Raw genomic sequence first — 27,729 nt, 5'->3', positions numbered from 1 at the left:
AAGTTGGGGCTCCCCATTTAAGCCTAAGCTGTGACTTGGGGTTCAGACATGTCCAATTACTCCAGTGACTGAGGAGCCTCCTGGAATAGAACATGTCCTCAAGGAAGAAGGAGCCAAGCACAATAAGCTTGAGCCAAAAACTAAGCCCAGGTCTGGAGTTCCCTTGTGGCGCATCAGTAATGAACCCAACTAGTATCCATGAGGATGTGGGTTTGATCCCTGCCTCCCTCAGTGGATTAAAGGATCCAGCATTGTGGCGAGCTGCTGTGTAGGTGGCAGATGCGGCTCGGGATCTGGCGTTGCTGTGGCCGTGGCTGTGGCACAGATTAGGTTACAAATTCTTAGATATGAAACCTAAACATGAACAACTGGGGGAAAAAAGATAAATTGGATTTCACCAAAATTAAACTTTTATGCATCAAAGGACACTACCAAGTAAATGAAGAAATATGCCACAGAATGGTAGAAAATACTTGCCAACCATGTAGCTATAACAATTAAGTATCCAGAATGTTTAAAGAACTCTTACAACTCAACAATGAAAAGATAAAAATAACAGTTCCATAAGCAAATGATTTGAGTAGACATTCATCCAGAGAAAATATACAAATGACCAATAAGCACATGAAAAGATTATGGATTAGGGAATTGTATTAAGTACATTAGGGACATGTATCAACATGTATTAGGGAATTGCAATTAAAACATAATGAAGAGCTCCTGCTATGGTGCAACAGGATTGGAGGCGTCTCTGGAATGTCAGGATGTATGTTCAATCCTCGGCCTGGCAGAACGAGTTAAGGATCTAGCATTGCCACAGAAGCCTAGTTCGCAATTGCAGCTCAGATTTGATCCCTGGCCAGGGGAACTCTGTATGCCGCAGGGGTAGCCAAAATGAAAAAAGAAAAAAAAAATGAGATACTACTTTATACCCATTAGGATGGCTTTACACCCACTGGGATAGCTATAACCAAATACACACATGCACACACACACACGCACACCAGTCAAACAGAAAAAAGCATATGTTGGTGAGGGTGTGGATAAATTGGAATCATAGTAACTCCTAGTGGAAATGAAAAATGGTGCAGCCACTGTGGAAAATTTTGACAGTTAATCAAAAAGTTAATCATAGAATTACCACCTGACCCCTGAATGTAAACTTTTAGGTATATACCAAGAGAATTGAAAGTATATTTTTACAAAGAAATATGTATATGAATGTTCATAGCAGCCTTGTTCACAATGGCAAAAATGTGGAAATAATCCAAATGCTCATTAACTGATAGATGGATAAACAACTATGGTATTATCTATGCAGTGGAATATTATCTGACCATGAAAAGGAATAAAGTACATGCTACAACATGAATGAACATTATGCAAAGGGAAAGAAGCCAGTCACAAAGGATGACATATTATATGATTCCATTTATATGAAATGTCCAGTAAAGTAAAATCTATAAAGATAGAAACTAGACTAATGGTAACCTAAGACTGGGGTGGTAGATTGGGGGGGGCGAACAGGGAGGGGAGGGGCATGGTAGTTAATAGGTATGGGGCTTCTTTTAGAGGTGGTGAAAATATTCTAAAATTGACTATGTTGATAGTCATGCATATCTGTGATTATGCTAAAAAACATTGAATTTTACACTTTAAATGGTTGAAAAGTTTGGTATGTGAACTATATCTTAATTAACCTGTTATTTTAAAAAGTCTCATACACCAATGTTGATAGCTACATTATTTATAATAGCCAAAAAGTGGAAACAACCCAAATATTTGTCAGCTGAAGAATGAATAAACAAAGTGTGGTATATCTATACAAAAAATACTTTACACCATAAAAAAAGAAGGAAGCACTGGTATATGCTACTTCATGGATGAACCTACTTCAAAAACACTATGCTAAGTGAAAAAAGCTAGACCAAAAAGGTACATATCAGGATCCTATTTATGCACAATGCCCAGAATAGACAGATCTATAGAGACATAATGTTGTAGGAGGGTAATGGGAATGGCTATTAACAAGGATGGAGTTGTGGGGGGGTATGATGGAAATGTTCCGATTAGACAGTGGAGATGGTTATACAATATTGTGAAAATATTAGAAATCACTGTATTGTACACTTAAAAATGGTAAATTGTTATGTTAACTTATTTAAATGTAAAAATTGCCCAAAAAGGCTACACAGGAGTAAATGCTAATTAATGCCAGTCCTGGAAAAAAAAACAAAGAACCTGTGGCCAGTTAGTCAAGAGAACCAAAAGACTGGTTTTCTAGAAGTTTGGGAAAGAGTGTTAAGGACAGAGTAGTCAAAATCATCCAAACAATTTCCCATGTGCTGATTCCATTCTCACCCAGGCATCTTTTTTTTGTTTTGCTTTTTTGGACTGTACTAGAGGCATATGGAAGTTCCCAGGGTAGGGGTCTAATCGGAGCTAGAGCCGACAGCTTACACCACAGCCACAGCAACATGGGAACCAAGCCGTGTCTGCACCTACAACCACAGCTCACGGCAATGCCGGATCCCTAACCCACTGAGCAAGGCCAGGGGTCGAACCCACAACCTCATGGTTCCTAGTCGGATTCTTTTCCGCTGCGCCACGACGGGAATTCCCCCAGGCATCTTTTTTGTTATAATTTGGCTTCTTCCTTTTGGAAGAAAATTTGCTGACCAGAGTTTTCCAGTCTTTTTGACCATCATATTTTTCATGAAAAAAGGAATAAATTGGATTGGAATTTTGGTTTGTTGTATAAATGATTTCTGGTCATCCCCCTGAGGCAGACTGACTCTCCCTCCTCCTAAATCTTGGTTTGGATGTGCGGGCTCATGACATTATACACAGAATTTGAGAGAAATTTTATTACTCAAGGCACTCCCCCCCCCCCCCCCAGGGAGAGGAAAGAGGCCAAAATGGTCAGGGTTGTCTTGAGAGAGGGGCAAAGGAGAGGGGCAAAGGAAGCAATTAGGCCTTTATTGTCTCTAAGGAGTGGAAAATCACCCCCTCATTGGCTGTAGATTTGCAAGTTTTAAATTCCCGCCTGTGCCAAAGGAAGAGGCAGGCTTGAGAGTGAAATTTCTCTCCTGTGCTGCCAAGGACGACAGCGCCAGGACTGCAAATTTGCTAGTTTTAAATTTCCCGCTGACAACAAAGGAGAGGGCACTGGGCTTTCTTATCAGCTTATTTATAAGGTGGGGGGGGCGATTTATGAATACTTTAAGATTTTGGAACTTTAAATTTTCCATGCTCGTTATTTTGATTATTCTGGTTTTTTTTTTTTGTTTGTTTTCTTGAAAGCTTATTTTCAGGACCAGTAGCACAGGGCAGTATAGGTGAAAAGGAAGAAACTAGTCAAACTGAAGAACTGGTACAGTTCGGTGACTTACTGACCTTTCCACGTGTGTGTTAAGGAATTATCGAGGCAAGATTTTAAGTCTTGGTAACTCTTGAGAGGAGGAACAATAGTGCCCTAGACTCTGTAAGGAAAATTGTGAGAGGAAACTTCCTATACTGTTCAGAATATGCAAGTATCTTGGCAAATACTTTCCCTGTAAATGTATTTTTTCTTAACATTTTAATTACTACAGACATCTGTGTGACGGAGAGTAACAAAGAGATGAAAACAAAATCACATTTTTAAAACAAATTTAGCGAAATCCACCAATTATTTAAATAACGTTACTTTTATTCCTTTTACTCATTTGGTTTATGTCTTACCTCTCAGGTGTAGTTTTGGGTTTTTTTTTTTTTTTTTTTCCGATTCGATTCGTACTTCCAACCCTTACACACTGAGGGGACCCACAATTCACATTTCCATGTGCTCAGATATGATGTACAGCCCAGATTTTGGGATTGCAACACGGGTTGGACAGTGAGCTCACTGAGGAGACCGGCCTCAGAGCTGGGCTCTCGCCCGGGCCCGCGGCATGTGTCCCACAGCCCACTATCCACGGTCAGGGTGCTGGTGCCTTCGAGAATGTGTAAGGCCGCGCACATGTCCGCGCCCGCCCTCCGTGGTCCGTTAAAAAGAAACCCGGATGTTGGGGGGGCGGGGGGGGGGAGAAGCTGGCGTCTACCCATGAGGCAGCGCGCGTAGTTATATACTTCTGCCCTCTGCCGAGGCGCTCATTCCGCGCTGAGAGTCGCCCCGGGCGGCCGCTGTGGCTGTGGCCTCCGCCTAATGCTTTCGCGCTCCTCCCTTTCCTCCTCCTCTTTCTCCTCCTCCGAGTCCCAGTCAGGCCGACCTGCTCCGCTCGCGGTAAGTGTCCCCCGCCCCCGCCTGCGTCGCGCGGAAGCAGGCAGGGGCACTCCCGCGAGGCTGTGGCCACCTTGCTCTGTGGGCAGCTGAGGTGGCCGGGCTGTGAGGACTAGAGGTCGAGGGTCTGGATGCTGGCGTGGGTCGCCAGGATGGCCTAAGGCGCGGGGGAGGGGACGGTCTTGGCGCGGTGGCGGGTGGGCCACCATCTTGCGCCAGCCCGGCGGGGGAGGCATCTCGCAAAGGTAGCTGCTCGGCGGCAGGGCTTGGGGGGGGCCCCCCCCCAGATGGGGCCGCGGGGGATGCCGCCGTGCCTCCTCACCTTCCGGGGCCTATGTGTCGGTCTGTCCCAGCCTGGCTTTGGCTTTTCTTCCTGGAGGCAACTCCCTTCGGTCTTTTGTACATATGATGCCGATGTTTGGCGAGACCCGCCCACCCCCAAGTCTCCTCAGTCATGGGAATAGAGACCAGAGAGGGCTCCGAACTTTCTGGCCTCAGGGTCCCTCGGGCCCCTCCCTTCTGTCCAGATTCCCACCCACCCCCGCCCCCCCCAGGTTACTGGTTCTCCACCGCTCATACCCTTGTTCTTGCCAGAGGGACTTCACGCCTCCGACAGGGAAATCGTGCTCCATTCCGTTATTGTCTAGAGAAGAAGAGCCCTGAGGAGAAACGTGGAGTTAGAGTCACAATTTTTTAACAGTGATCTTTGCAGGTTTTATTTAATGAGATGGAAAAAATTATCTCAGTCTGAGATTTATCATTCTCTAGACACGGAGGGGGTTCTTCTTAACTTATCTCAAGTTTTAATGCTTTTTTTAAAGGAGAAATCAGAAGAAAATGTCAAGTGAACCAGCTTCTGCAAGCACAGGAGGTCTTCATCCAAGGAGTTCTCTTTGTTTGCAAAGATTTTTTAGTTGTTTTTTTCTAAATCTATGAACTTAAAATCTGCTTTTTTTATCTTCATGTTTGAACTGTGACGTTTAATGTCTTTTAATGCCATTAAACATAAAATTAAAACCAAGAAATAATAGAGTTTTAAACTACAAAATCTCATCTTAGCATTTATGATGTGTTCTGCTTTGAAGGGTTACTGTGAAAACTCAAACTGTCTACTTAACCAGAAACTTTCTAAGCCTATGAAGCACTGGTTTGCTTTAAAAATTAAGTGAAGACTGTATGCTCTTGATGTTTCATATTGGTACAAATACCGGTACAATTAATTGTATCTTGCATTTGTATATTCCATGCTGTCATTTATTTTGAGGTGGGCTGTGGGATGTTGATAGATCTGTTTAGAAGATAAGGAAACAGCATTAAGGAGAAAACTATACTGAAGTCCTGTGGCTAGAAGTGATAGAACCAATTCTTGAACCTAGGTCTTCTGACTTCTCATCCAATGCTCAATTCACTATATTAGGCACCACTTTTTGTGAGAGTAGGGTCAAGGAGAACGCAAGGAGACTCACCTAAAATATATAAGTAATATTTTTGTTTTCCTTTATATTTAAAATATTTAAGACTTCATATCAACACAACACTGTAAATTAACTATACTTCAATAAAAGAATTTTTAAAGATTTCATATCTTTCCAGCTTTTTAGTATCTAAATGATATTTTTACTACAAGCATGTTAAAAGGTTGAAGAAAGTTCTGCATTTAAGGGGTCCAAATTTCAGCTTCCCTTCTTCAACCCATTTTCCCCAGTTAAGTTTTCCAGTTCAGTATGATTTTTTTCAGCCCAAGGTTTTTAGTCTTCGGCATCAGTTTTTTCATGAAAGAGGAGAGTAAGGAAAGGAATATATAATTCTATATCTCCTCTCTTCTCCAATTTGTCTTCTTTATTCAAGAGAATATTTAGAATACCCCAATTTTTTTATTGCTCTTGTTATATAAATTGGACAGGGGAAATACCTAAATGAATAGGAATTATTCATGAAAATGAAAAGGAAAGCAACCCATATTTTTAATGACAGCGTATCAGAAACTCGTATTCAAAATACATCTTATTTCAAAAGTGACTTTTCAAAGATCAGAAATATTTATTACATTCACTAATTAAATATATAACCCTAAATATTTTTCTTCCTGTTTCAGAGGAGGACTTCAAAATATATGATTTTCAGTCAGGTTGGGTTTTTTTTTTGTCTTTTGTCTTTTTAGGGTAGCACCTACAGCATATGGAGATTCCCAGGCTAGGGGTTGAATTGGAGCTGTAGCCACTGGCCTACACCACAGCCACAGCAATGCCAGATCCTTAACCCACTGAGCAAGGCCAGGGATCAAATCCGAGTCCTCATGGATGCTAGTCAGGTTCGTAAACCACTGAGCCACGACGGGAACTCCCAGTCAGGTTGTTTTAAATAATGACTCAGGAAGACTTTGTTTATTCAGTAATTTGTATCAAAAATGTGTCTAGACTTTTAAAATTCATTGCCTGCAAAACAGTTTTCTTTTAAGGAGTGGGTTTTTGTTTGTTTGTTTGTCTTCTTTTTGCTGCACCTAAGACATGCAGAAGTTCCCAGGCCAGGGATCGAACCCACACCACAGGAATGACCCTAGCCACTGCAGTGACAACCCCAGATCCTGAATCCTCTGTGCCACAAGAGAACTCCCTAAGGAGTGTTTTTAATAACATTTAGTATGTTAAGAAAAGTAGGACCATTTTTATTTCATCTTTATATTTTAATTCATTTTTAGAAATAATTTATTAAGAGTAAAGAAATAGTGAAACCCGGAGCTCCCATCATGGCTCAGTGGTAACAAACCCGACTAGGATCCATGAGAATGCGTGTTCGATCCCTGGCCTTGCTCAGTGGGTTAAGGATCCAGCATTGGAGTTCCTTTTGTGGTGCAGCAGAAAGGAATCTGACTAGGAACCCTGAGGTTGTGGGTTTGATACCTGGCCTCGCTCAGTAGGTTAAGGATCCAGCATTGCCATGAGCTATGGTGTAGGTCGTAGACAAGGCTCAGATCTGGCATTCCTGTGGCTGTGGTGTAGGCCAGCAGCTGTAGCTCTGATTTGACCTCTGGCCTGGGAAACCTCCATATGTCATGGGTTCAGCCCTAAAAAGACAAAAGAAAAAAGAAAAGAAAGAAAGAAGTAGTGAAACCATTTTTGTTAGATATTTAATAAGGACTTAGACATTGTGTACTTTGTCTAAACAAAGAATACATTTTTAGAAGCTGATAAAAATCCAGTTGTCTTTTATTAACACAGATATCAAAGACAATTTAAAAATATAGATCAATACCATTATCAAATTAAATTTTTTGAAAATAGTTATTTTTATTAAAACTGTTTATATGAACATGTAATGAACTTACTACTTTAAATGAATTATATATTTAACTTTTTTCTTTGTTTCAATTTCTAATATGGTAAGTATCAGTAGATAAAATCCATATAAACAAAAAGCCCTTTGGGATCCTCAGTAAGTTTTAAGAATGAAAAGTGGACCTGACACCAAAAAGTTTGAGAACTATTTATTGATCTGGTATTATTTGTGACAATATTTTAACATTTCTATACATAAACTAGAATTTTGTTTTTAGTGCTTATATTCATCTACTTGTAAAATGACTTTCAGTAAAGGAAAAGTTGAGCAAAATAATGCAAAGTACTGTACAATAATTTTTCATGTGCTTTATTTAATCTTCCAGTAATGCGACAAGGAAGGTATTACTGTTTTCATTTTATATGTGGAAAAACTAGGTTCAAAGAGGTCAATTAAACATCCTATAGGTTTGGCAACCAGAAAGTAGTACACTTCAAATTCCCGCTCAGTTATTCAGCCTCTATGTCCAATGTTCCCATAATTGTGCTCTACATTTTTAGCTGATATTTTGCCTAGCGAATCAGTTTTACACCTATAAAATGTGAATTAATAATATATATTTTCTAAGGTTACTTTAGAAATTAGTGATTATTGAATATGAAACTTATATAAAATATTTATTCTATAGTTTGGCTTTGAAAGGCCAAGTATGCATTAGTCTTTTCTCCAGGTTATATCTTTTACATATAAATTACAATAAAAACATCTTCTTATGGATAAAATCTTTACCATGAATATGATATAAAATACTTTGCAGAAAGTAAATTTTATTAGAATGGTGGTCCATCCCAAAAGCTAATTTTAAAATGTCTTCAAATACAGACAGTCTTTGCAAAGTATTATGCTAATGAATTTTAGTGTCAGCTAGCTAAGTATGAAAATCAGCAGAGACAAAAGTTAAAAACTTAAGTTTGGGGGGGAATAGTAAAGTCATTAAAGAAATGTCTTCTCAAAATATACAGGGACTTCATGTTTTCAGGCTTTCAAAAATAAATAATTCCCACAATATAAAAATTTCTTGGACAAAGAAAAAATTATGAGTCTATAGTTTCCTTTTAAATTATATATAAGGAGTTCCCATCATGGCTCAGTGGTTAATGAACCTAACATCCATGAGGACGCAGGTTTGACCCCTGGCCTCGCTCAGTGGGTTAAGGATCTGGTATTGCTGTGAGCTGTGCAGCTCATCACAGACACAGCTCAGATCCCGCGTTGCTGTGGCTCTGGCGTAGGCCAGTGGCTACTGCTCCTATTCCACCCTTAGCCTGGGAACCTCCATATGCCGCCAGTGCGGCCCTAAAAGACAGAAAAATAAAAAATAAAAAAAATGAATTATATGTTATTTGTTCCCCAAACTTGGCTAAGAGTTTGGATTATTTAGGTGCCAATGAAATTGTCTAAGAAACCAAGGTATAATCGAGTGTTTCTTGGATTTGAGTACTGTACCAATTAATTCCTGTTATAAGAAAAACAATTTCACGGATACCCTCTTACTTAAAATGTTTAAATATACTTAAGAGTTCTTATATAATTGTAAAACAAAATAATCAAAACTGCAAAACCAATACTATTTTAATCAACTTTAATATATTGAATAATATATTGGCATAACAAAGTCACTGACTACTTTTACTGAGTTTTTCAAACCTACAATTCATATCATTCTGAAAAATAGCAAGAGTTTTCTATTTGAACCTTTTTTTTTTTTTTTTTTTTTTTTTTTTTTTTTGCTTTTTAGGCATATGGAGGTTCCCAGGCTCAGAGCTACAGCTCCTGGCTTATGCCACAGCCACAGCAACGCCAGATCTGAGCCGTGTCTGCGACCTACACCACAGCTCACGGCAACACCAGATCCTTAATCCACTGAGCAAGGCCAGGGATCAAACCCGCAACCTCATGGTTCCTAGTCGAATTTGTTTCTCCTGTGCCATGATGTGAACGCCTCTATTTGAACCTTTTTAATACCTTCATTTCTATAGCTAACTGTACATACTGCCATTTTCCCTGTAATTTAGTACCAAAGCATCATTTAGATATTCTCTCTGTTCTTTTATTATTAGCCGGGAGCAGTAAAAGTGATAATACTTGATAACAGTGAAGTAATAAATACAGACCAAAATGAGCACCGATATGATCCAACAATTCCACTTCTTAGTATTTATCCAGAGGAAACAAAAACACTAACTTGAAAAAATATCTGCATCCTCAGGTTCATTGCGGCATTATATAATTATGTTGTAATAGCCCAAACATGGAAAACCTAAGTGCCCTTCATTGGATGAATAAAGAAAATATGGACTATTATTCAGCCACAAAAGAAAGAAATCCTGCCATTTGTGACAATATGGATGGACCTTTAGGGCATTATGCTGAGTCAGACAGAGAAAGACAAAGTATGAGCTCACTTGTATGTGGACTCTCTAAAAACACACAACTCATAGATAACAGAACAGATTGGTGGTTGTGGGAGGTGGGATAGGGGCAGAATTGGGTGAAAGTGGTCAAAAGGTACAAACTTCTAGTTATAAAATAAATAGGTCCTGGGTCTTTAATGTACAGTATGGTGACTGCAGTTAATAAGACCATATGTATATTTTTTTTTCATATGTATATTTGAATGTTGCTAAGAGAGTAGATCTTAAGTGTATGTGGTGATGGATCTTAACTAGACTTACTGTGTGATAATTTTGCAGCATATGCATATATCAAATCATTGTGTTGTACACCTGAAACTAATATATGTCAGTTATATCTCAATTTTTAGAAATGAGTGCTGAAATTATGTGACTGAACTTAGTTATAAGGTAGTCATTCAGATGATCCTCATTGTATGCTTCTGTTAATTTTTTAGATAGACAGCAAAACAATATATTGTTTTAGAGCTTTCTTGCACCATCTGGAACATAACTATTTCCCCAGAGGTCTGTTAGTTTCAGAATGTCGGGGTAGTTTGTTGGAATGTGTATTATTATTCTTGAATATAAGTACCGGAAAACGAAGCTCAAAGTAGTTTGACCAGAAATTCTCTCTCTTAACTGAAAAGTTTTAGTAGGTAATTTTTCAGTTAACTGCTGAAAAATTTTAGTAGTTAATGGCTTAGGTGTTTAAATGGTATCATCAGAACTTGAATTTCTCCCTATCCTACCCTCTTTTTCTCTCCCCCATAATCTTATGGCTTTGCTATTCTCTTTATTGGCTTCTTTCTTAGTAGTCTTTCTCCATATAGTGATTTCCATCACCACCAGGCTTATATCCTACCAGCTTATTATATGATTAACAGTTTTATTGAGCTATAATTCACATAACATACAGTTCATCCATTTAAAGTGTACAATTCAACGATTTTAGCACATTCACAGTGCTATGCAACCATCACCACAATCAATTTTAAAACATTTTCATCACCCAAAAAGAAATACCATACCCATTAGGAGTCACTCCCCATTTTCCCCCAATTCTCCCAGCCCTAAGAAACCACTACTTTACTTTTTGCCTTTATGGATTTTCCCTTTCTGGACATTTCATATAAATGAAATCATACACTATGTGGTCTTTTTGACTAGCTTCTTTCACTTAGTATAATGTTCTCAAGGTCCATCCATTAATTTTCTTTAGTATATATCAGTACTTCACTTCTTATTATGACAGTATTATTCCATTGTATGGGTAAGTATATCACATTTTGTTTCTCCATTATCAATCAGGCTTGGGCTGTTTGCTTTTTTGCTAATATCAGTAATACTGCTATGAACTTTCTTCTATAAGTTTTTGTGTGGACATATGTTTTCAGTCCTCTCTTGCTAGGAGTGGAAATTCTGGGTCATATGGTAACTTTATGTCTAAGTTTGTAAGGAACTGCCAAAGCATTTTCCACAGTGTCTGCACCATTTTATATTCCTACCAGCAGTGCATGTTGGTTCCAATTTTCCTATATCTTTACCAACTCTTGTGTGTCTTTTTGGTTACAACCACCCTAGTGGGTGTGAAATGGTATCTTTTTTTTTTTTTTTGTCTTTTTGCTATTTCTTGGGCCGCTCCTGCGGCATATGGAGGTTCCCAGGCTAGGAGTCCAATCGGAGCTGCAGCCACCGGCCTATGCCAGAGCCACAGCAACGCTGGATCCGAGCCACGTCTGCAACCTACACCACAGCTCACGGCAACGCCGGATCGTTAACCCACTGAGCAAGGGCAGGGATTGAACCCGCAACCTCATGGTTCCTAGTCGGATTCGTTAACCACTGCGCCACGACGGGAACTCCCGTATCTTTTAATTTTTTTAATATTTTGTGGTAAAATACACATACGACTTAACTTTTTTCTTTTTTTTTTTTTGCTTTTTAGGGCCTCCCTGTGGCATATGGAAGTTCCCAGGCTAGGGGTCCAATCAGAGCTACAGCTGCCAGCCTACACCACAGCCACGGCAATGCCCCATCCTTAACCCATTGAGCGAGGCCAGGGATTGATCAAACCCAAAGCCTCATGGATCCTAGTCAGGTTTGTTACTACTGAGCCACGACAGGAAGTCCACAACTTACTATTTTAACTATTTGAATCCACTAATGTTTTTAAATTTTTTTATGAAATTAACTCTTACAAGATAGTTGAATTCTAGATGTGTGAAAGCTTAAACAAAAATATGTAAAAAAAAAAAAAAGAGTTCCCGTCGTGGCGCAGTGGTTAACGAATCCGACTAGGAACCATGAGGTTGCGGGTTCGGTCCCTGCCCTTGCTCAGTGGGTTAACGATCCGGCGTTGCCATGAGCTGTGGTGTAGGTTGCAGATGCGGCTCGGATCCCGCGTTGCTGTGGCTCTGGCGTAGGCCAGTGGCTCCAGCTCCGATTCGACCCCTAGCCTGGGAACCTCCATATGCCGCGGGAGCGGCCCAAGAAATAGCAAAAAAAAAAAAAAAATGTAAATGGTCATAAAATAATTAATATATACAGTCTCCAAAAACTGAGTGGGTTGTGCTCTAAGAGGTCTTTGATTAGTCCGTTACTTGGAATTCTTATTTCCCCCATAGGGCCAGTGTATTAAATATGGGCATAGTATCTCAACCAGAATCAGTAGCTGAAGTGGAGAGTTCTTTTCTGCTTATTTTGGTGCCAACTCTAAGTTGCAGAACCTAGAGAGTCCTCTTTGGAGTTGCTATTATAAGAAATTTGAGATATTCCCTGCGTATTTTGCTAGATATTCCATTTCTCTAACAGGTGGCTTAATTTTCCATAGAATTCCTTGCCTTGCTACCAAAACTCTGAAGTGATGGCTTGAGAGTTTTTTGTGGTGGTAGTTTTGGGGGGCTCAGCTACCTTACTGGATAGCACATCTTTAGACTGCAGTTGTGGTTCTAATGGCATCTGAGAGTGTTTGTGACTGTACCAACTGAGGCTCCTTGGTGGCTGCTATCACCCTCAGAAGCTGTATCTGTAGTCAAAGGCAGTGTATGTGACTTGTTTATATAGACTACTTGTACATTTAGTACTTATTTAGGGTATTTGTACCAATATATATTTTATGTGATCATTTAATAAAAGGGTTGTACATGAGTTTCATAGGCCATCCACTTGTGACTTTAAAAATGTTCTATATTCTTGGAGTTCCCATTGTGGCACAGCGGAAATGAGTCCGACTAGTAACCATGAGGTTGCAGGTTTGATTCCTGGCTTCGCTCAGTGGATTAAGGATCTGGCATTGCCGTGGGCTGTGGAGTAGGTTACAGACACGGCTGTAGCTCCGATCTGACCCCTAGCCTGGGAACCTCCATATGCTGCCAGTGCGGCCCTAAAAAACAAAGTAAATAAATACATAAGTAAGTAAAATGTTCTATAATCTTGGTAGCTGTAGGTCCTTAATGCTGAGCAAGAATTATCATGTATTTATCTACTGGACATACACATTACCTTAATTCTAGTTGAGGGACAGGCAATAACTATTCAAATAATTGAGTTCAGATGTTTCAATAGCTAAACCTCAGAACCAGAGAAATTTACCTAAGTGCATAATTGACTAGAGATTCTTGTAATAGTAATTAAAATATTTATACCAGTAACTTCTAAAGTAGTTTTTTTCCTTTGGACTTATTCATTATAAATGAGTTGGAGCTGGAAAAAGCAAGAAAGCTTGCTTTTGCTAATCTGTGGATGAAGACAAATGTGGAGACTCAGCTCTGCTTATCTTAATACTTTAGATTATTGATATCTAAGTTTTAACTTTTTCAAAATAACTGAAATAGTTTTTTAAGCATGTTTATCTTATATGTAAAAATGTGGTTATGTACATGAGAATTCAGAAAACAAATTCCTGTTTTAAAGAAAGCAATTTAAATGTTTTTGAAAATGTCTAATGTAACAGCTTTTTTAAAAGCCCAAAGAAACCTAGACATTAGGCTGTAAACTTCTGAAGGCAAGAACTATAATTTATTCATCTTACTTCTTCCCTAGAACTGAACACGTTACATTTGGCACAGAGGGCAATAATTATTTTCAGTGAATTAATCTATGATAATATGTATCCAACTATTTTTCTGTTCCTTTCAGTTAGCATTGATAAGAAACAAAAAAGACCCTAAGCATGTCTTTGTGTTTTTTAATAACAGTTTATTTCTGAAGTGGAAGAATAACTAGCAGCTGAAGATTAATATTACTTAGTATTTTGGAATTCAGATTTACTAAAGGGTGATTACTCATTTTTATAAAAGACTGCCTTTCAAAAATTATTTGTAATTTAATAATTCATCAGATTTCTTGAAGTAATAAGTGCTTATTACATTCAGCATTTTACTTGCCAAATCTGCATTCATTCAGGAATGAATCAATTATGGAAAGTGGGTAGCATGTGTATATCAAACATATAAAACTCAAAAGGTAAGCTTTTTGTAGACAAAAGTATTTAATGTGTGTACATTTAATTTAACAAATCCACTCTAATAATAAGTATCTTTATTTTATAGGGCAGAAAAACTAAGACCTTGTCCAGAGTCCCATGGTGAGTATCTGGAGATTGAAATTAGACCCAAAGATTTCTGAACTCCAGGTATCATGTTTCAATATTTGGTGTTACTTAAAATGACTCATAAAATTGATTGATGTCATGTGTTAGTGCCTAGGTGACTCTGCAACTTGATGGACGACGACAACCCTTTTCAACCAAAAAGTAAGTATTGCTGCTGCCAATCATATTAGTGTATGAAGCTCCTGTACTGATAACCTTGCTTCATGAGAAAAGGTGAGCGGGACAAGGATGGGTACATTAAAACACACACCAAAAAAAAAATTTTTTTTTAATTTTAAATTTATTAAAGTAATACATGCTCATAGTAAAAAAAGAACTCCAGGAGTTCCCATCGTGGTTCAGCGGGTTATGAATATGACTAGTATCCATGAGGATGTGGGTTTGATCCCTGGCCTCACTCAGTGGGTTAAAGGATCCTGCATTGCTGTGAGCTGTGGTGTAAGTTGCAGACATGGCTCGGATCTGGCGTTGCTATGGTGTAGGCCGGCAGCTGCAGCTCCAATTTGACCCCTAGTCTGGGAACGTCCATATGCTGCAGGTGCAGCCCTAAAAAGCAAACAAAAAAAATTTTAATATCAGTAAAGTAGAAATGAAGTGTTTCTTCCTCATTTCCAGGGATAACTACTATTACCACTTTGGTATCTGTAATCACAAACTATTTTCTATGCATAGAGAAAAAAATTAATTATTTCTAAATAAGATCATACTATTTATGTTACTATGTGCCTTTCAAAAAATTTTACTCAACAATCTATCTTGAATATATCGACACCCAGGTAAAAAGAACAAGGAAGACCTATATGTCAGCACGGTATCGAGACCATGGTATTAATGTAGATATAAATGATTTTTTTTTACTGTCACTATACATAAGACTCTCTCATTTTGTAAAACTTGGCATTGCCTGACATTGCCTTGTGCCTTATCCCATGTGTAGAAGGAAATGCAAAGGAAGAAGTAAATGTGTTCCTTACTCCCAAGGAGTTTATTTTGGAGTTAGACGTGTACAATTAAGACACATTAAAAAACAGTGAACAGTTTGAGATCATATTTAGTGTATCTTGAACTACCTAGCATAGGGTGTCAATGTAGTAAGAGGTGAAAGAAAAACAGGAACTAATGGTTTATTGAGGAAGTTATAATTGAACTAAGACTTGGGAAGGAGCTAGGGAATTAATATTTTGTGAATGTTGCTTGAAGTTAGATACTAGGAGCTCCCTTCGTGGCTCAGTGGTTAATGAATCCAACTAGGAGCCATGAGGTTGCGGGTTCGATCCCTGGCCTTGCTCAGTGGGTTAAGGATCCGGTGTTGCCGTGAGCTGTGGTGTAGGTCACAGATGCGGCTCGGATCCTCCGTTGCTGTGGCTGTGGTGTATGCCGGCGCTACATCTCTGATTTGACCCCTAGCCTGGGAACCTCCATATGCCGTGGGAGCGGCCCTAGAAAATGCAAAAAGACCAAAAAAAAAAAAAAAAAAGAATGAAGTTAGATACTTCCTATAGCTTTTCCCTAATTCTACGTTACCATTTCTATTAGATAGATATTATACCCATATTAGAAATGAGGAAATAGATTCAAGTAATTTCTCTGGAGTTACATGGTTAGAAATGGTGCCATGAAGATTTGAACGATTCAATTCGATGTCAGGTTCGTGCTTTTTCTACTGTACTTGAATATGGACAGTATAAGGTAAGGAGGAAGGGTATTTTTTTTTTTAATGAAAAAAGCGATACAAATGAGGGCTCTGAGTTACTTAAGATGGCCTTTTCAAGAATAAGCAAATGCTAAACTATAAATTACACTTTCAGTCATTTCCCTTCAAGCATTCTGCATATATATTTTTAATGAAGATTTAGAAAAGAAAGAGGTCAGTTCATAAAATCGGTTACATTTGGGAGGGCGGGAAGGTTTTTTTGTTTTGTTTTATCATAGGTTAACTACTAAATATTAAACAATATTATACTGAGGAATGATTTAACATACCTGTATAGAAAGGGAAACTAAACTTAGAAGATTTGTTAGAGAATAACACTAATTAGTTAAAGTGTTTCTTTTGTATATCCTCCCCAAATCTCTGTTTCCACATAGTACCTTTTACTTTTGAGTCAAAAGAAGAAATGGCATTCTTTTAATCTAGCAAAATTACCTGTAGAAATTAAAAGGTAAATTTTAAATATCATTATCTAATTTTTAAAAAAGATATCATTGGAGTTCCCGTCGTGGCGCAGTGGTTAACGAATCCGACTAGGAACCATGAGGTTGCGGGTTCAATCCCTGCCCTTGCTCAGTGGGTTAAGGATCCGGCGTTGCCATGATCTGTGGTGTAGGTTGCAGACGTGGCTCGGATCCTGCGTTGCTGTGGCTGTGGCGTAGGCCGGTGGCTACAGCTCCGATTAGACCCCCAGCCTGGGAACCTCCATATGCCATGGGAGCGGCCCAAGAAATGGCAAAAAGACAAAAAAAAAAAAAAGATATCATTGTCTCATCTAGATCCCTGGAGTTAATGTTTTGTTTTGTTTTTATTGTTTTTAAGTTGTTCCCCCATCCACATCTCAGTTCATGTATCTTCCACCACTTGTATCCGTCCTTATTGCTATTACTTTAATTTGAGTGCTTTTTTTTAACAGTACATGCATAGTTTTAAAAAGACAAATAATTAGAAAGTAATAGGTTGCATACCCACAGATTCTTGAAGAGTGAGGGTTCAAGCAAGAGAAAGTATGCATGTTTGGCGCATATGTACTCATTTTTTTCAAGGTATCCACTTTCAATAGTTTAGCTGTGTTTCTAATAATTCAGTTATTTCTAAATTTTTTACATACTTATTACTGTCTCTTGAATCAGCAATTTTTGCCATTATCTAATGATATCTCCCATCAAAGAATATGAGGCTTTTAGTTTTCTTACACTTAATCCCCTCCCACATCTCTCACTGATCTCAATTTTTGGTTAAATCATATTTGATGTTTTTATTGTAATGACCATAATAAATATTGTTTGCTGATGATGTGCATATTATTATGATGGTAATAATATATAATGGACATATTTTCTTTTTCCTTTTTTTATATATCCAGCAATTTAAATATTTCAGTTTTTAAATTTTGCTTAATTTTATTATTAAGCTCTATAGCCAAGTCTCCTCACACCCCTTTACAGCCTCTTAACTTAATTTTCTACATGGTAAAACTTGTTAGGTAATCTGACAATTTGATTGTTTGTGTGGGGGGGGCAGTCTCCTAGAGACATTCCTCCCGGGAGTGATGTTCTGCCCTACTCTGGCTGGTTGCCCTCTACACCTGTTGAACAGCTATTGCCCTGGGACTTTCCTTTGTCTTTGTATTGTGTTGAATGTCATGTTTCCTGCATTCTTTATCTTCCTTCTTAAGTCTTATATTTTGATGAGTTCTTCCTAAGGAAAAGAGGGTGAATGGGAGGTAAATTTTGTGTCATGTTACTGCTCTTTATTCTTGATGAAAGAATATGCAAGTTCATGGTTGATGGAAATCTTGTTTGGGTATAGAATTCTAAATTGAAAATTATTTTTACTATGACTTTTGAAAGCATTATTCTAACTTGCTTTCTCTTACTCACTCACTCGTTCACCCAGATTTGGGTTTTTTTTTATCTCCAGCATTCTGAAATTTCATGATATGTTGCTCTATTGTAGGGCTTTTTCTTATTCATTATGCTAGGTGCTGGTAGGCCCTTTCAATCTTGAGATTTATGTCCTTTAAAACTAGGAATTTTTCTTGTATTTTTCCCCATTTTTGGCCATGCCTGAGGCATGTAGAAGTTCCCTGGCCAAGGATCGAACACAAGCCACAGCAGCACCGGAGTTGTTGCAGTGACAACGCCAGATCCTTAACCCACTGAGCCACATGGAAAGTCCTCTTGTATTTTTCCTTTGATTATATTCCCTGTCCTTTTTCTCTGTTCTTTTGCTGGGACTTTTATTATGTGAGTTGTACCTTTGAATTGATTTTCTAACAAATTTGTCTTCTTTGTTTAGTATAGGTATATTTTTTGTCTTTTAGTTCCACTTACAGGAAATTTACTCAATTTTGGCATCTGTTTTTCTTTACTGAATTTTGGCTTTTTTTTTTTTTTTTTTTTTTTCTTTTTAGAGCCACACCTGAAGCATATGGAAGTTCCCAGGCTAGGGGTCTAATTGGAGCTGTTGCTGCCCGCCTACACCAGAGCCACAGCAACGCCAGATCCGAGCCACATCTGTGATCTGCACCACAGCTCACAGCAACACCGGATTCTTAAACCACTGAGCGAGGCCAAGGCCAGGGATCGAACCCACGACCTCATGGTTCCTAGTCAAATTCGTTTCTGATGCGCCACAATGGGAACTCCTGTTGTTTATAATATCTTTTGATCTGTTTTGTTGCCTTAGTCTTTCACATTGGAGATTTTAGTCATATTTCTGGTGCTCATTGGTTGTCCATCCATATTTAAGAATGAAGTACTAAAATGCTTCCTAGTAGCTCTGTGTGATTGGTTAGCACTTGTACGATGATGGTATTCACAGTGTGTTCTTTAGTTTCTTCAAGTAGGAAATGTTTAATCTGCTCTGGGATGGAATAAGCCTGACTTAATTATCCTATTCTTATTTCAGCACCTCATCCCTTTTTCCCCTGTCCCTGGTATCCCTGCATCTGGTTCACTTTTTCTAGTATATCTCCCAACTGATGCTTCTTGTTCTCAGTTTATCTCCCTTTTGTTAATACAGAAGTTTGTAGGGAGTTTTCAGATAATATTTAGGTACAGTACTTTTCATGCATATAATCATATTCTAGTTATAAAACTGAAACTCAAGAGTTCCCCATCGTGGCACAGTGGGAACGAATCCAACTAGGAACCATGAGGTTGCGGGTTCAATCCCTGGTCTTGCTCAGTGGGTTAAGGATCCAGCATTGCCGTGAGCTGTAGTATAGGTCACAGATGCAGCTCGGACCTGGCGTTGCTGTGGCTCTGGCGTAGGCCAGCGGCTACAGCTCCGATTAGACCCCTAGCCTGGGAACCTCTATATGCCAAAGGTGTGGCCCTAGAAAAGACAAAAAAAAAAAAAGAAAACTGAAACTCACTTTTATTGGATTTTATTCTTCCTAAAATTTATTGGCCACTGTAAATAACTACTGTCATCCATTATCTATCCAGCTAGCTTAATTTTATTAATTTGTATCTTAGATTGAGCTCTGAGTTTCATACTTTTTATTATCATGTACTACAAATATCAGTTCAGTAATTGCTATTAGGATTGTTAAGGTACGTTTTAAATATCATACTATGTATTGCAAAAAAAGTATTTGAAAAATAAGGTTTGATTCTCTCATTTTGAAAATTAGGTAATTCCAAAATGGCAGAACTGTTCATGGAGTGTGAAGAAGAAGAGCTGGAACCATGGCAGAAGAAAGTAGAAGAAATTCAGGATGAAGATGATGATGAGCTGATCTTTGTTGGAGAGATATCAAGTTCAAAACCAGCCATTTCAAGTAAGCATTTACTTTCATTGAAGCAAAATTTATTATCAGATGTTGTTTCTAATGGAAAAACTTAGGGCTGTCTTATATGTCCTTGTTACTCTGGAGGTGTGAGAGAGGGAGCATAGATGTCAGTAAAAATTTTGTGAGAATCAGAGAGAGGGTATGGTTGGTATTGAGGAAGGAGGTGTGAGAGGTTACAATATCATATGAGCGAAAAGGAAAATATTAACCAAGTTAAAGATTAAGATTACCTAACAGCCTTGTAGGCCTTTTGAGATTGGAAATTTTAATTTTATTGGAGCCAAGTTGCCTGTTTGCCTGCTCATTCGTTAATTTTTTTTTTCTTCCTTAAGTCCAAATGTACCTAGAAAAGAAAGTGTTGGAATGCTTTGCTTTAAAATATCAGACTAAATAAGTTTGTGTTATTCTCTGATGGTACTTCTTACATCCAGGTAACTGCCTCATCAGTGCCATCTTGATTCATGGCTACAGAATGAAAAGGCACTGATCTGTGTACCATCACGGGCTTGGGCTGTAGCATCTGGCCACACCCACCTTCTAGCAACTCCTAATTATATTCACGAAGAATATACAGTGGCCCGATCTTCAGCCCCTGTACTGATGATGCAGGCCATCAACACACTTAATCCTCATGGCTTTCCAGCAGAACTTGTCCAGTACGTTTGCAGATTTCTCTTAGAGTAATTAGACTTGACATTTTTATAATGTTAAAGTGAAGATATTAATGATACTTGTTAAATTCTCCATTAAGAAATGTTAAATTCAGAGGAACAACATGCTGAGTTTCAGTGGAGAAAGTGAAACACTCCTACTTCCTGTGAAGAAACAGATTCTTTCTCATTATATTTACTTTTGTTAAGCTAGGAGAATTTACCAAAGAATGTAGCCAGCATACCAGTGTTTCCTTACTACTATGGCAGTGCATGATAATGTTATTTAGAGAAAAGTTTTTAATTTTCTAAAAGCCTAGTTCTTGCTTCTCTCGACCGTAGACTTGGAATAGCACTTATATTCAGTTTTATCAAAGATACAATAATTTAGCTTAATTCTCGGTATCATTTCTGTGGCAAATTGAGAGATGCTAAATGGAGTGCCTCTTCAATGAAGTAGGAGTGTTGGCATATTTGCTGGTAGAGGAACAGAATATTACATTCTCTTAATTATTGTTTTCTAGTCACTGATTATTTTTATACTGAAATATTACCATATTTCAAAATTATTTAAGTCAGTTAAAGCATGGCAGTTCACACTGGATTTACATCAATTACAGATCACTAGTACTCAGCTAGAATAATGTGTATTAGTTTTAAGTGATTCTATCAAAAAGAAAATTTCGGTTAAATTTCTTTTCTAAATTAACTCAGAACTTAAATTATTCTATTAATACTTTATGTGTGAGCCATAAAATATTTTAGCATATGGAAGATTAGCTAAATATTTATAAAGAGCTACTATAAGAGGGGGAATAAAACTTGCGTTTGATACACCGCAGTCAACCAAAAAATACTATAAGAGTAGCTCTTCAATGGCTTAAGTAAATACTTATCTTGAATTTCTAAATGAAAACAATACCAAGTTGTTTGAATGAGCAGATTTTTCTCCTAGAAGACTTCTATAGTGCTTAGTCATAGAGCACTGCATATAATAAAACAACCCTACTTTTGTGTGACCCTTTAACTTATAGAATTACTTTATGATATCTGGTTCTTTTCTACTTGGAAAAAAGGAATATTTTTGATGTTTTGGGGATTTTTTTTTCTGCTTTGTACGTTCTTCTGATTAGGTAAATTTTAAGTAAATCTCCACTCTTCCATATTTTCATTTGACTCCTTAATAATCTAGAAGTTATGGACTCACATGGGTATAAGAGTGAGCAATCCTAAACTGATCCAGAAGGTCCTATCAGGCTCAAATTGACCTTTGGTTTGGCAGTGGATATGAGATAGTTTTGCAAACTCTAGGTTCAGTTTAGTCTGCAGTCTCTGATAGTATCCCTTTCTGAAGTCAAGAGTAATGGTACAGATAATCTATCAGCTAGCCCATAAGGAAATTTCCAGGCTTTTTAGGGGTGTCAGTGTGGCATGGAGATTGGGGGAGGGCTTGATTTCCAGTCACAGTAATCCAAGTCTATATACAACCCTGTGATCATTAAGAGAAAGGAGTATACTTCAATTACTGGTTTTATATGGATGGATATATTTTTGGAAAGTTATTTCTATTAATATATACTTCATTCAAATAAGAAATTTTAAAATAAATATAATTTTTATAGCTATTTTGAACAGAGGTAATCCCAGCTCATCTTCAAAGGGAATAAAGAATGAGACAGTCAGTCAAGGTATAGTATTATTGTATTATTTTAATTTTAAAGTGATATATTTTGACAAAAGTGATTGTGTAGAAAAATAATCAATATTTATGTGATTTTGAAATACAGGTGTCACTGATGCATTCAAGCCTTCAAGTCAGCACTACAAAGACCCAACATCAAGTCCAGTGGCTGCTTTGCCTAGATTTCATCCTGAATCCAAATCTTCACATAGCTCTGATATTGTTCAGAACGTGTCTAAACCTGTAAGTGTTTCTAAAACTACACTATTAGCTCAGGGACACACTGGATATTATAATGCCCAGTTAGGATTGTGGGCTGTCATAGCTAGTCAACATCCCAGTAGAAACATAATCACTATCAGAAAACATCACCATCTTTATGATAGCTCACCCAATACCCAAAATAATAGCTGCAGGAACTAACTATTCAACCTGTCAATAAATCGGGTAATATACTTAAATTGAATAGGTGTAATATTGAAAGATATGCTATCTGAAGGTGAGGAAAAAGTATAATTAATAAAGAATTGCATAATAGCAAAATTCTTAAGATAGTAAACTGAACTAGGTAGTCTTAATTGGAAAGATTTTTTTCCCAAGGTTATTGTTGCTGTTTATCTTAAAAACACGCTTTCACAGTTTAGTTTTTTAAACTTTTAACAAAAATAATAGATAATAGTAACATTTAACATTTTTCAGGCTGTTAATATGGGTAAGTCTTAGTTCTAAATGCTATGTGTACATTTATCTCTTTTAATTCTTATGACTTCCCTATGAGGTAAGTGCAATTATTCCCCCCATTTTATAGTTGAGGAAACTGAGGCTCAGAGAGTCTAAATAATTCACTCAAGGCCATATGGCTGATAAATGATGGGTCTGGGATTTCAATCCAGGGTCAGCCCAGAGTTTTTAAAATATGCACATACACAGATCCATACATACACTTAAGTATATGCTTTTAAAAATAGAAGCATTGTCTTAGAGCAGTGGTGTATTCCACAGATCACTGAAGTTCCCCTGAGACTCTTTCAAAGGTCTATGAGGTCAAAACCATTGTCATAGTAACACTAAGACATTTGCCCTTTTCACTCTGTCAACATTTGCACCAGTGCTACAAAGGCAGTGGACAGTGAAACTGCTGGTGCCTTAATATGAATCAAGGCAGGGGCACCAAACTGTACTGGTGGTTTTTGTATTGGTGACCACCAAATACACACAGTAGAAAATTTTCACTTTCATTTAAGAATATCCTTAGTTTTCCCATCGTGGCTCAGCAGTTAACGAACCTGACTAGCATCCATGAGGACATGGGTTCGATCCATGGCCTTACTCAATGGGTTAAGGATCCAGCATTGCCATGAGCCTTAGTGCAGGCCGCAGACACAGCTCGGATCCCATGTCGCTGTGGATCTGGCATAGGCCAGCGGCTGGAGCTCCGATTTGACCCCTAGCCTGGGAACCTCCATATGCCAAGGGTGCGGCCCTAAAAAGACCAAAAAAAAAAAAAAAAGAATATCCTTGAAGAAGTAATAAATTCTTTCTAATTTCATTAACTCTCAACCCTTAAATACACTTTTTTTTGTCTTTTGTCTCTTTAGAGCCACATCCGTGGCATATGGAGGTTCCCAGGCTAGGGGTCGAATCAGAGCTACAGCAGCCAGCCTACACCACAGCCACAGATCCAAGCCAATTCTGATGTACACCACAGCTCACAGCAATGCCAGATCCTTAACCCACTGAGCCAGGCCAGGGATCGAACCCACAACCTCATGGTTCCTAGTTGGATTCATTTCTGCTGTGCCATGATGGGAACTCCAGCACTTTTTTTTATATATTCTGTGTGATTAAATAAATAGTATGCATAAAGCATTTTTGTTTCTGCAATATGAAATTCTTCTTTTCTTTTTTTTTTTTTTTTGTCTTTTTTTTGCTATTTCTTGGGCTGCTCCCGCCGCATATGGAGGTTCCCAGGCTAGGGGCTGAATCGGAGCTGCAGCCACCGGCCTACGCCAGAGCCACAGCAACGCTGGATCCGAGCCGCGTCTGCAACCTACACCACAGCTCACGGCAACGCCAGATCGTTAACCCACTGAGCAAGGGCAGGGACCGAACCCACAACCTCATGGTTCCTAGTCGGATTCGTTAACCACTGCACCACGACGGGAACTCCATGAAATTTTTCTTGAGGAAAAGTTCTTATGGTATTGAATTGTAAGCAGAACTAGCTGGGTTTTTTAAAAATAGAATGCCATTTTTATTTGAAAGGATGGCTGACAGAGCACCATGAAGTAATTATTTATTGCCACATAACAATAGTACCAAAAACCTAGCAGCTTAAAGCAATATACACTTATTATTTCATGGCTTCTATGAGTCAGGAGTCAGAGTATGGCTCATCTGGGTCCTCTGCTGGGTTAGGCTACAATCAAGTGTCAGGAAGAGCAGTAGTATCATTTAATAATACTGCCTCCAAGCTCACAAGGTTGTTGGCAGTATCTAGTTCTTTGTGAGGTGTCAGACTGAAGGCATCAGTTTCTTGCTGCTGTCAGCATCCTTAGTTCCTTGCTCTGCAGGCCTTCCTGGCATGACTTGGTTGCTTCATCAAAACCAGCAAGGGAAAGATGGCTGTGTAACACAATCATGTACATCCCATCACTTTTGCCATATTCTCTTGGTTGGAAGCAATCACAGGTCCCGCCCACACTCAAGGGGAACTTATACAAGTGTAAATATCAGGAGGAAATCATGGGGCCCACCTTTAGAGTCTGCCTGCCATACACAGTTTTTCAGTACTCAGGCAAAGTATGCCTGTCATGGAAGAAGACTGGAAAGCTGATATTATTCTTGTCAATAAAATTTGAGCTTTCAAGCAAGAAAAAATAATTCAATTTTGGAAAACTTATATCTGCATCCTGAAACTATTATCAATAATAGTATGAACCCTGGACTAGTAGTCTGAGAAACCTGGATTGAAAATAAGAGACTTGGATGCTGATTCTGTCTTTGTTCCTAAGTAGGGCATTATCACAACCTCTGTGGGCCTCACTTTCTTCATTTCTAAAATGAGAACCTTTACCCAGACCACTGGCTCTCAAACTTGGATCCTCTAAGTATCTATGGGCTGTTTTTAATGTTTTTTAAAAACTTAATAGGTGTGTGTGAAGATTGAAGGCTATCAGAAATGCAAAAATTATTTGATTTTAGCTGGAATCAGATTAACTTATAGTTTTCTCACACTATAATAAGCTGTTTGATATTTAGGAAAAACTAAAGGAAACATCATTATTTAAATGCAGATAGATGAATACCATTCCTGTGTTGAACCCAGGGAGGAAGAATAATAAGGGGAGGTATCTTTCATGTTAGAAAAGCTGGAAACTAGACCTCATCCAAACTCAGAAATTTTTGTGTCTGTGGGCGTGGTTGTTTAATCAAAGTTCCTCAATTAGGTTCCCAATCCTAGGGAGCTTTTTAAAAACAGAGATTTTTGTCAATTGGTCTAGGGTGAGGCCTGGACATAATAGATTAAAAAAAAAAAAACAGAGTTCCCACTGCAGCTCAGTGGTAATGAACCCAATTCGTATCCACGAGGACAAGGGTTTGATCCCTGGCTCCACTCAGTGGGTTAAGGATCGGGTTTTGCCAGGAGCTTCAGTGTAGGTCACAGACATAGCTTGGATCTGGCATGGCTGTGGCTGTGGTGTAGGCCGGCAGCTGTAGCTCCAATTCGACCCCTAGCCTGGGAACTTCCATATGCCACGAGTGTGGCCCTAAAAAGCAAAAAAAACCCAAAACCACAAACAAATGAACAAACCAAAAACAAAGAAAAACAAAAACACCTCTCCAGGCGATTCTAATATGCAGCCACAGTTGAGGACAACAGATATATGTTTTCAAATGAATTTAGAATCTTATGTAAGGGAATTTTCTCTGAAATTTTAAAACTTTTTCATTGTCTTTAACCTCAGTAACTCTTTAGGATAGGCAAGGAGATAATGTTATCCCTTTTAAAGTAACTGTGATATAACTTAAAACTCAGGCTTTGTAATAAGACCAACCTGGGTTCTAATTTCAGCTTCATCATCAGTAACAAGCTGGGTTGTAATGGGAACCTAACTTAACCATCCTTAACTTTAGTTTACCTATTTATAAAATGGAAGATCATATTAGGTCCTCATTAGTACTGTGAAAACTACCTAATGTAATAAATGCAGCACAGATCTCCCTTTTACATAGGATTATGCCCTGATAAACCCATCATAGGTTGAAAATATCCTAAGTCAAAAATACATTTAATACACTTAACCTACCAAACATTGTATGTAGCTTAGAACACTAAACACGCTCAGAACACTTCCATTAGCGTACAGTTGGGCAAAATCATCTAACACAAAGCCTGTTTTATAATAAAATGTTGAATCTTCTCATGTAATTTATTGAATACTATAGAAAGTAAAAACAGAATGGTTGTGAGTATATTGGTTGTTTACCCTCGCGATCCTGTGGCTGACTGGGAGCTGTGGCTCACTGCCCACTACCCAGTATGGAACCATATATCGCTAGCCTCAGAAAAGATCAAAATTTGAAGTATGATTTCTACTGAATGTGTATTGCTTTCACAATGCTGTAAATCTGGGACCATCTGCCTCTTGTGAAAGAGGCAAGTACATTTTAAATAGGCAATAATTGGTGGCTATTATTTTAGTTGCAAAGGTGAATCTCAAAAGTGATTTGCCCAAGGTTCCATAGTTAAATAAATAAACAGGTCTTCCAGATCCCACTCTATCACCTTTTGTACCTTCCCATTGTATTTGATATCTTTCTGAGCTATTTTATGAGATATTTAAAAACCCAACTGCAGAATTATGTTAACAAATTTTTCATTTAATAGTGTATCTGCAAAAATAGTGTATCTGCTGAACCCTTCGTGGTGGTTATCAAACCTGACTAGTATCCATGAGGATTTGGGTTCGATCCCTAGCCTCGCTCAGTGGATTAAGGATCCGATGTTGCCATGATCTGTGGTGTAGGTCACAGACACGGCTCAGATCCCATGTTGCTATGGCTGTGGCTGCGGCGTAGGCCAGCGGCTGGAGCTCCAGTTTGACCCCTAGCCTGGGAACTTCCGTATGCAGCAGGTGCGGCCCTAAAAAAGCAAACAAAAAAAGTGTATCTGCTCTATGAAATAGTGGTACTTAATTGACCAGAGTTATCACCTAGGAAAAGATTTAACGAAGTATTAACTTTATTTGGAGGAACTTCTGTATAAGAACTATTTTG

General features: G+C 38.3%; 1 protein-coding gene across 7 annotated transcripts in view; it reads left to right on the top strand.

Moving 5' to 3' along the window:
* ZNF280C (zinc finger protein 280C) overlaps window positions 4,059–27,729 on the top strand; it is a 60,661-nt gene continuing 36,990 nt past the window's right edge. The window contains exons 1-6 of one of the 7 annotated variants that reach the window (XM_003135372.4): window positions 4,059–4,264; window positions 14,544–14,578; window positions 14,693–14,746; window positions 19,960–20,106; window positions 22,391–22,456; window positions 22,556–22,692. In XM_003135372.4, the coding sequence (XP_003135420.1) occupies window positions 14,716–14,746; window positions 19,960–20,106; window positions 22,391–22,456; window positions 22,556–22,692 (381 nt within the window). In that variant the 5' untranslated portion in view covers window positions 4,059–4,264; window positions 14,544–14,578; window positions 14,693–14,715. Of the gene's footprint in view, window positions 4,265–14,543; window positions 14,579–14,692; window positions 14,747–19,612; window positions 20,107–22,390; window positions 22,457–22,555; window positions 22,693–27,729 lie in introns of those variants that run through there. The other 6 variants (XM_005673903.3, XM_013986418.2, XM_021079649.1 and 3 more) reach the window with 6 other exon arrangements.

This window comes from Sus scrofa, chromosome X, assembly GCF_000003025.6.
Source record: "Sus scrofa isolate TJ Tabasco breed Duroc chromosome X, Sscrofa11.1, whole genome shotgun sequence".
Taxonomy (NCBI): Eukaryota; Metazoa; Chordata; class Mammalia; order Artiodactyla; family Suidae; genus Sus; species Sus scrofa.
Note: the sequence above shows the minus strand (reverse complement) of the source record. Positions and strands in the feature narration are given on the sequence as shown.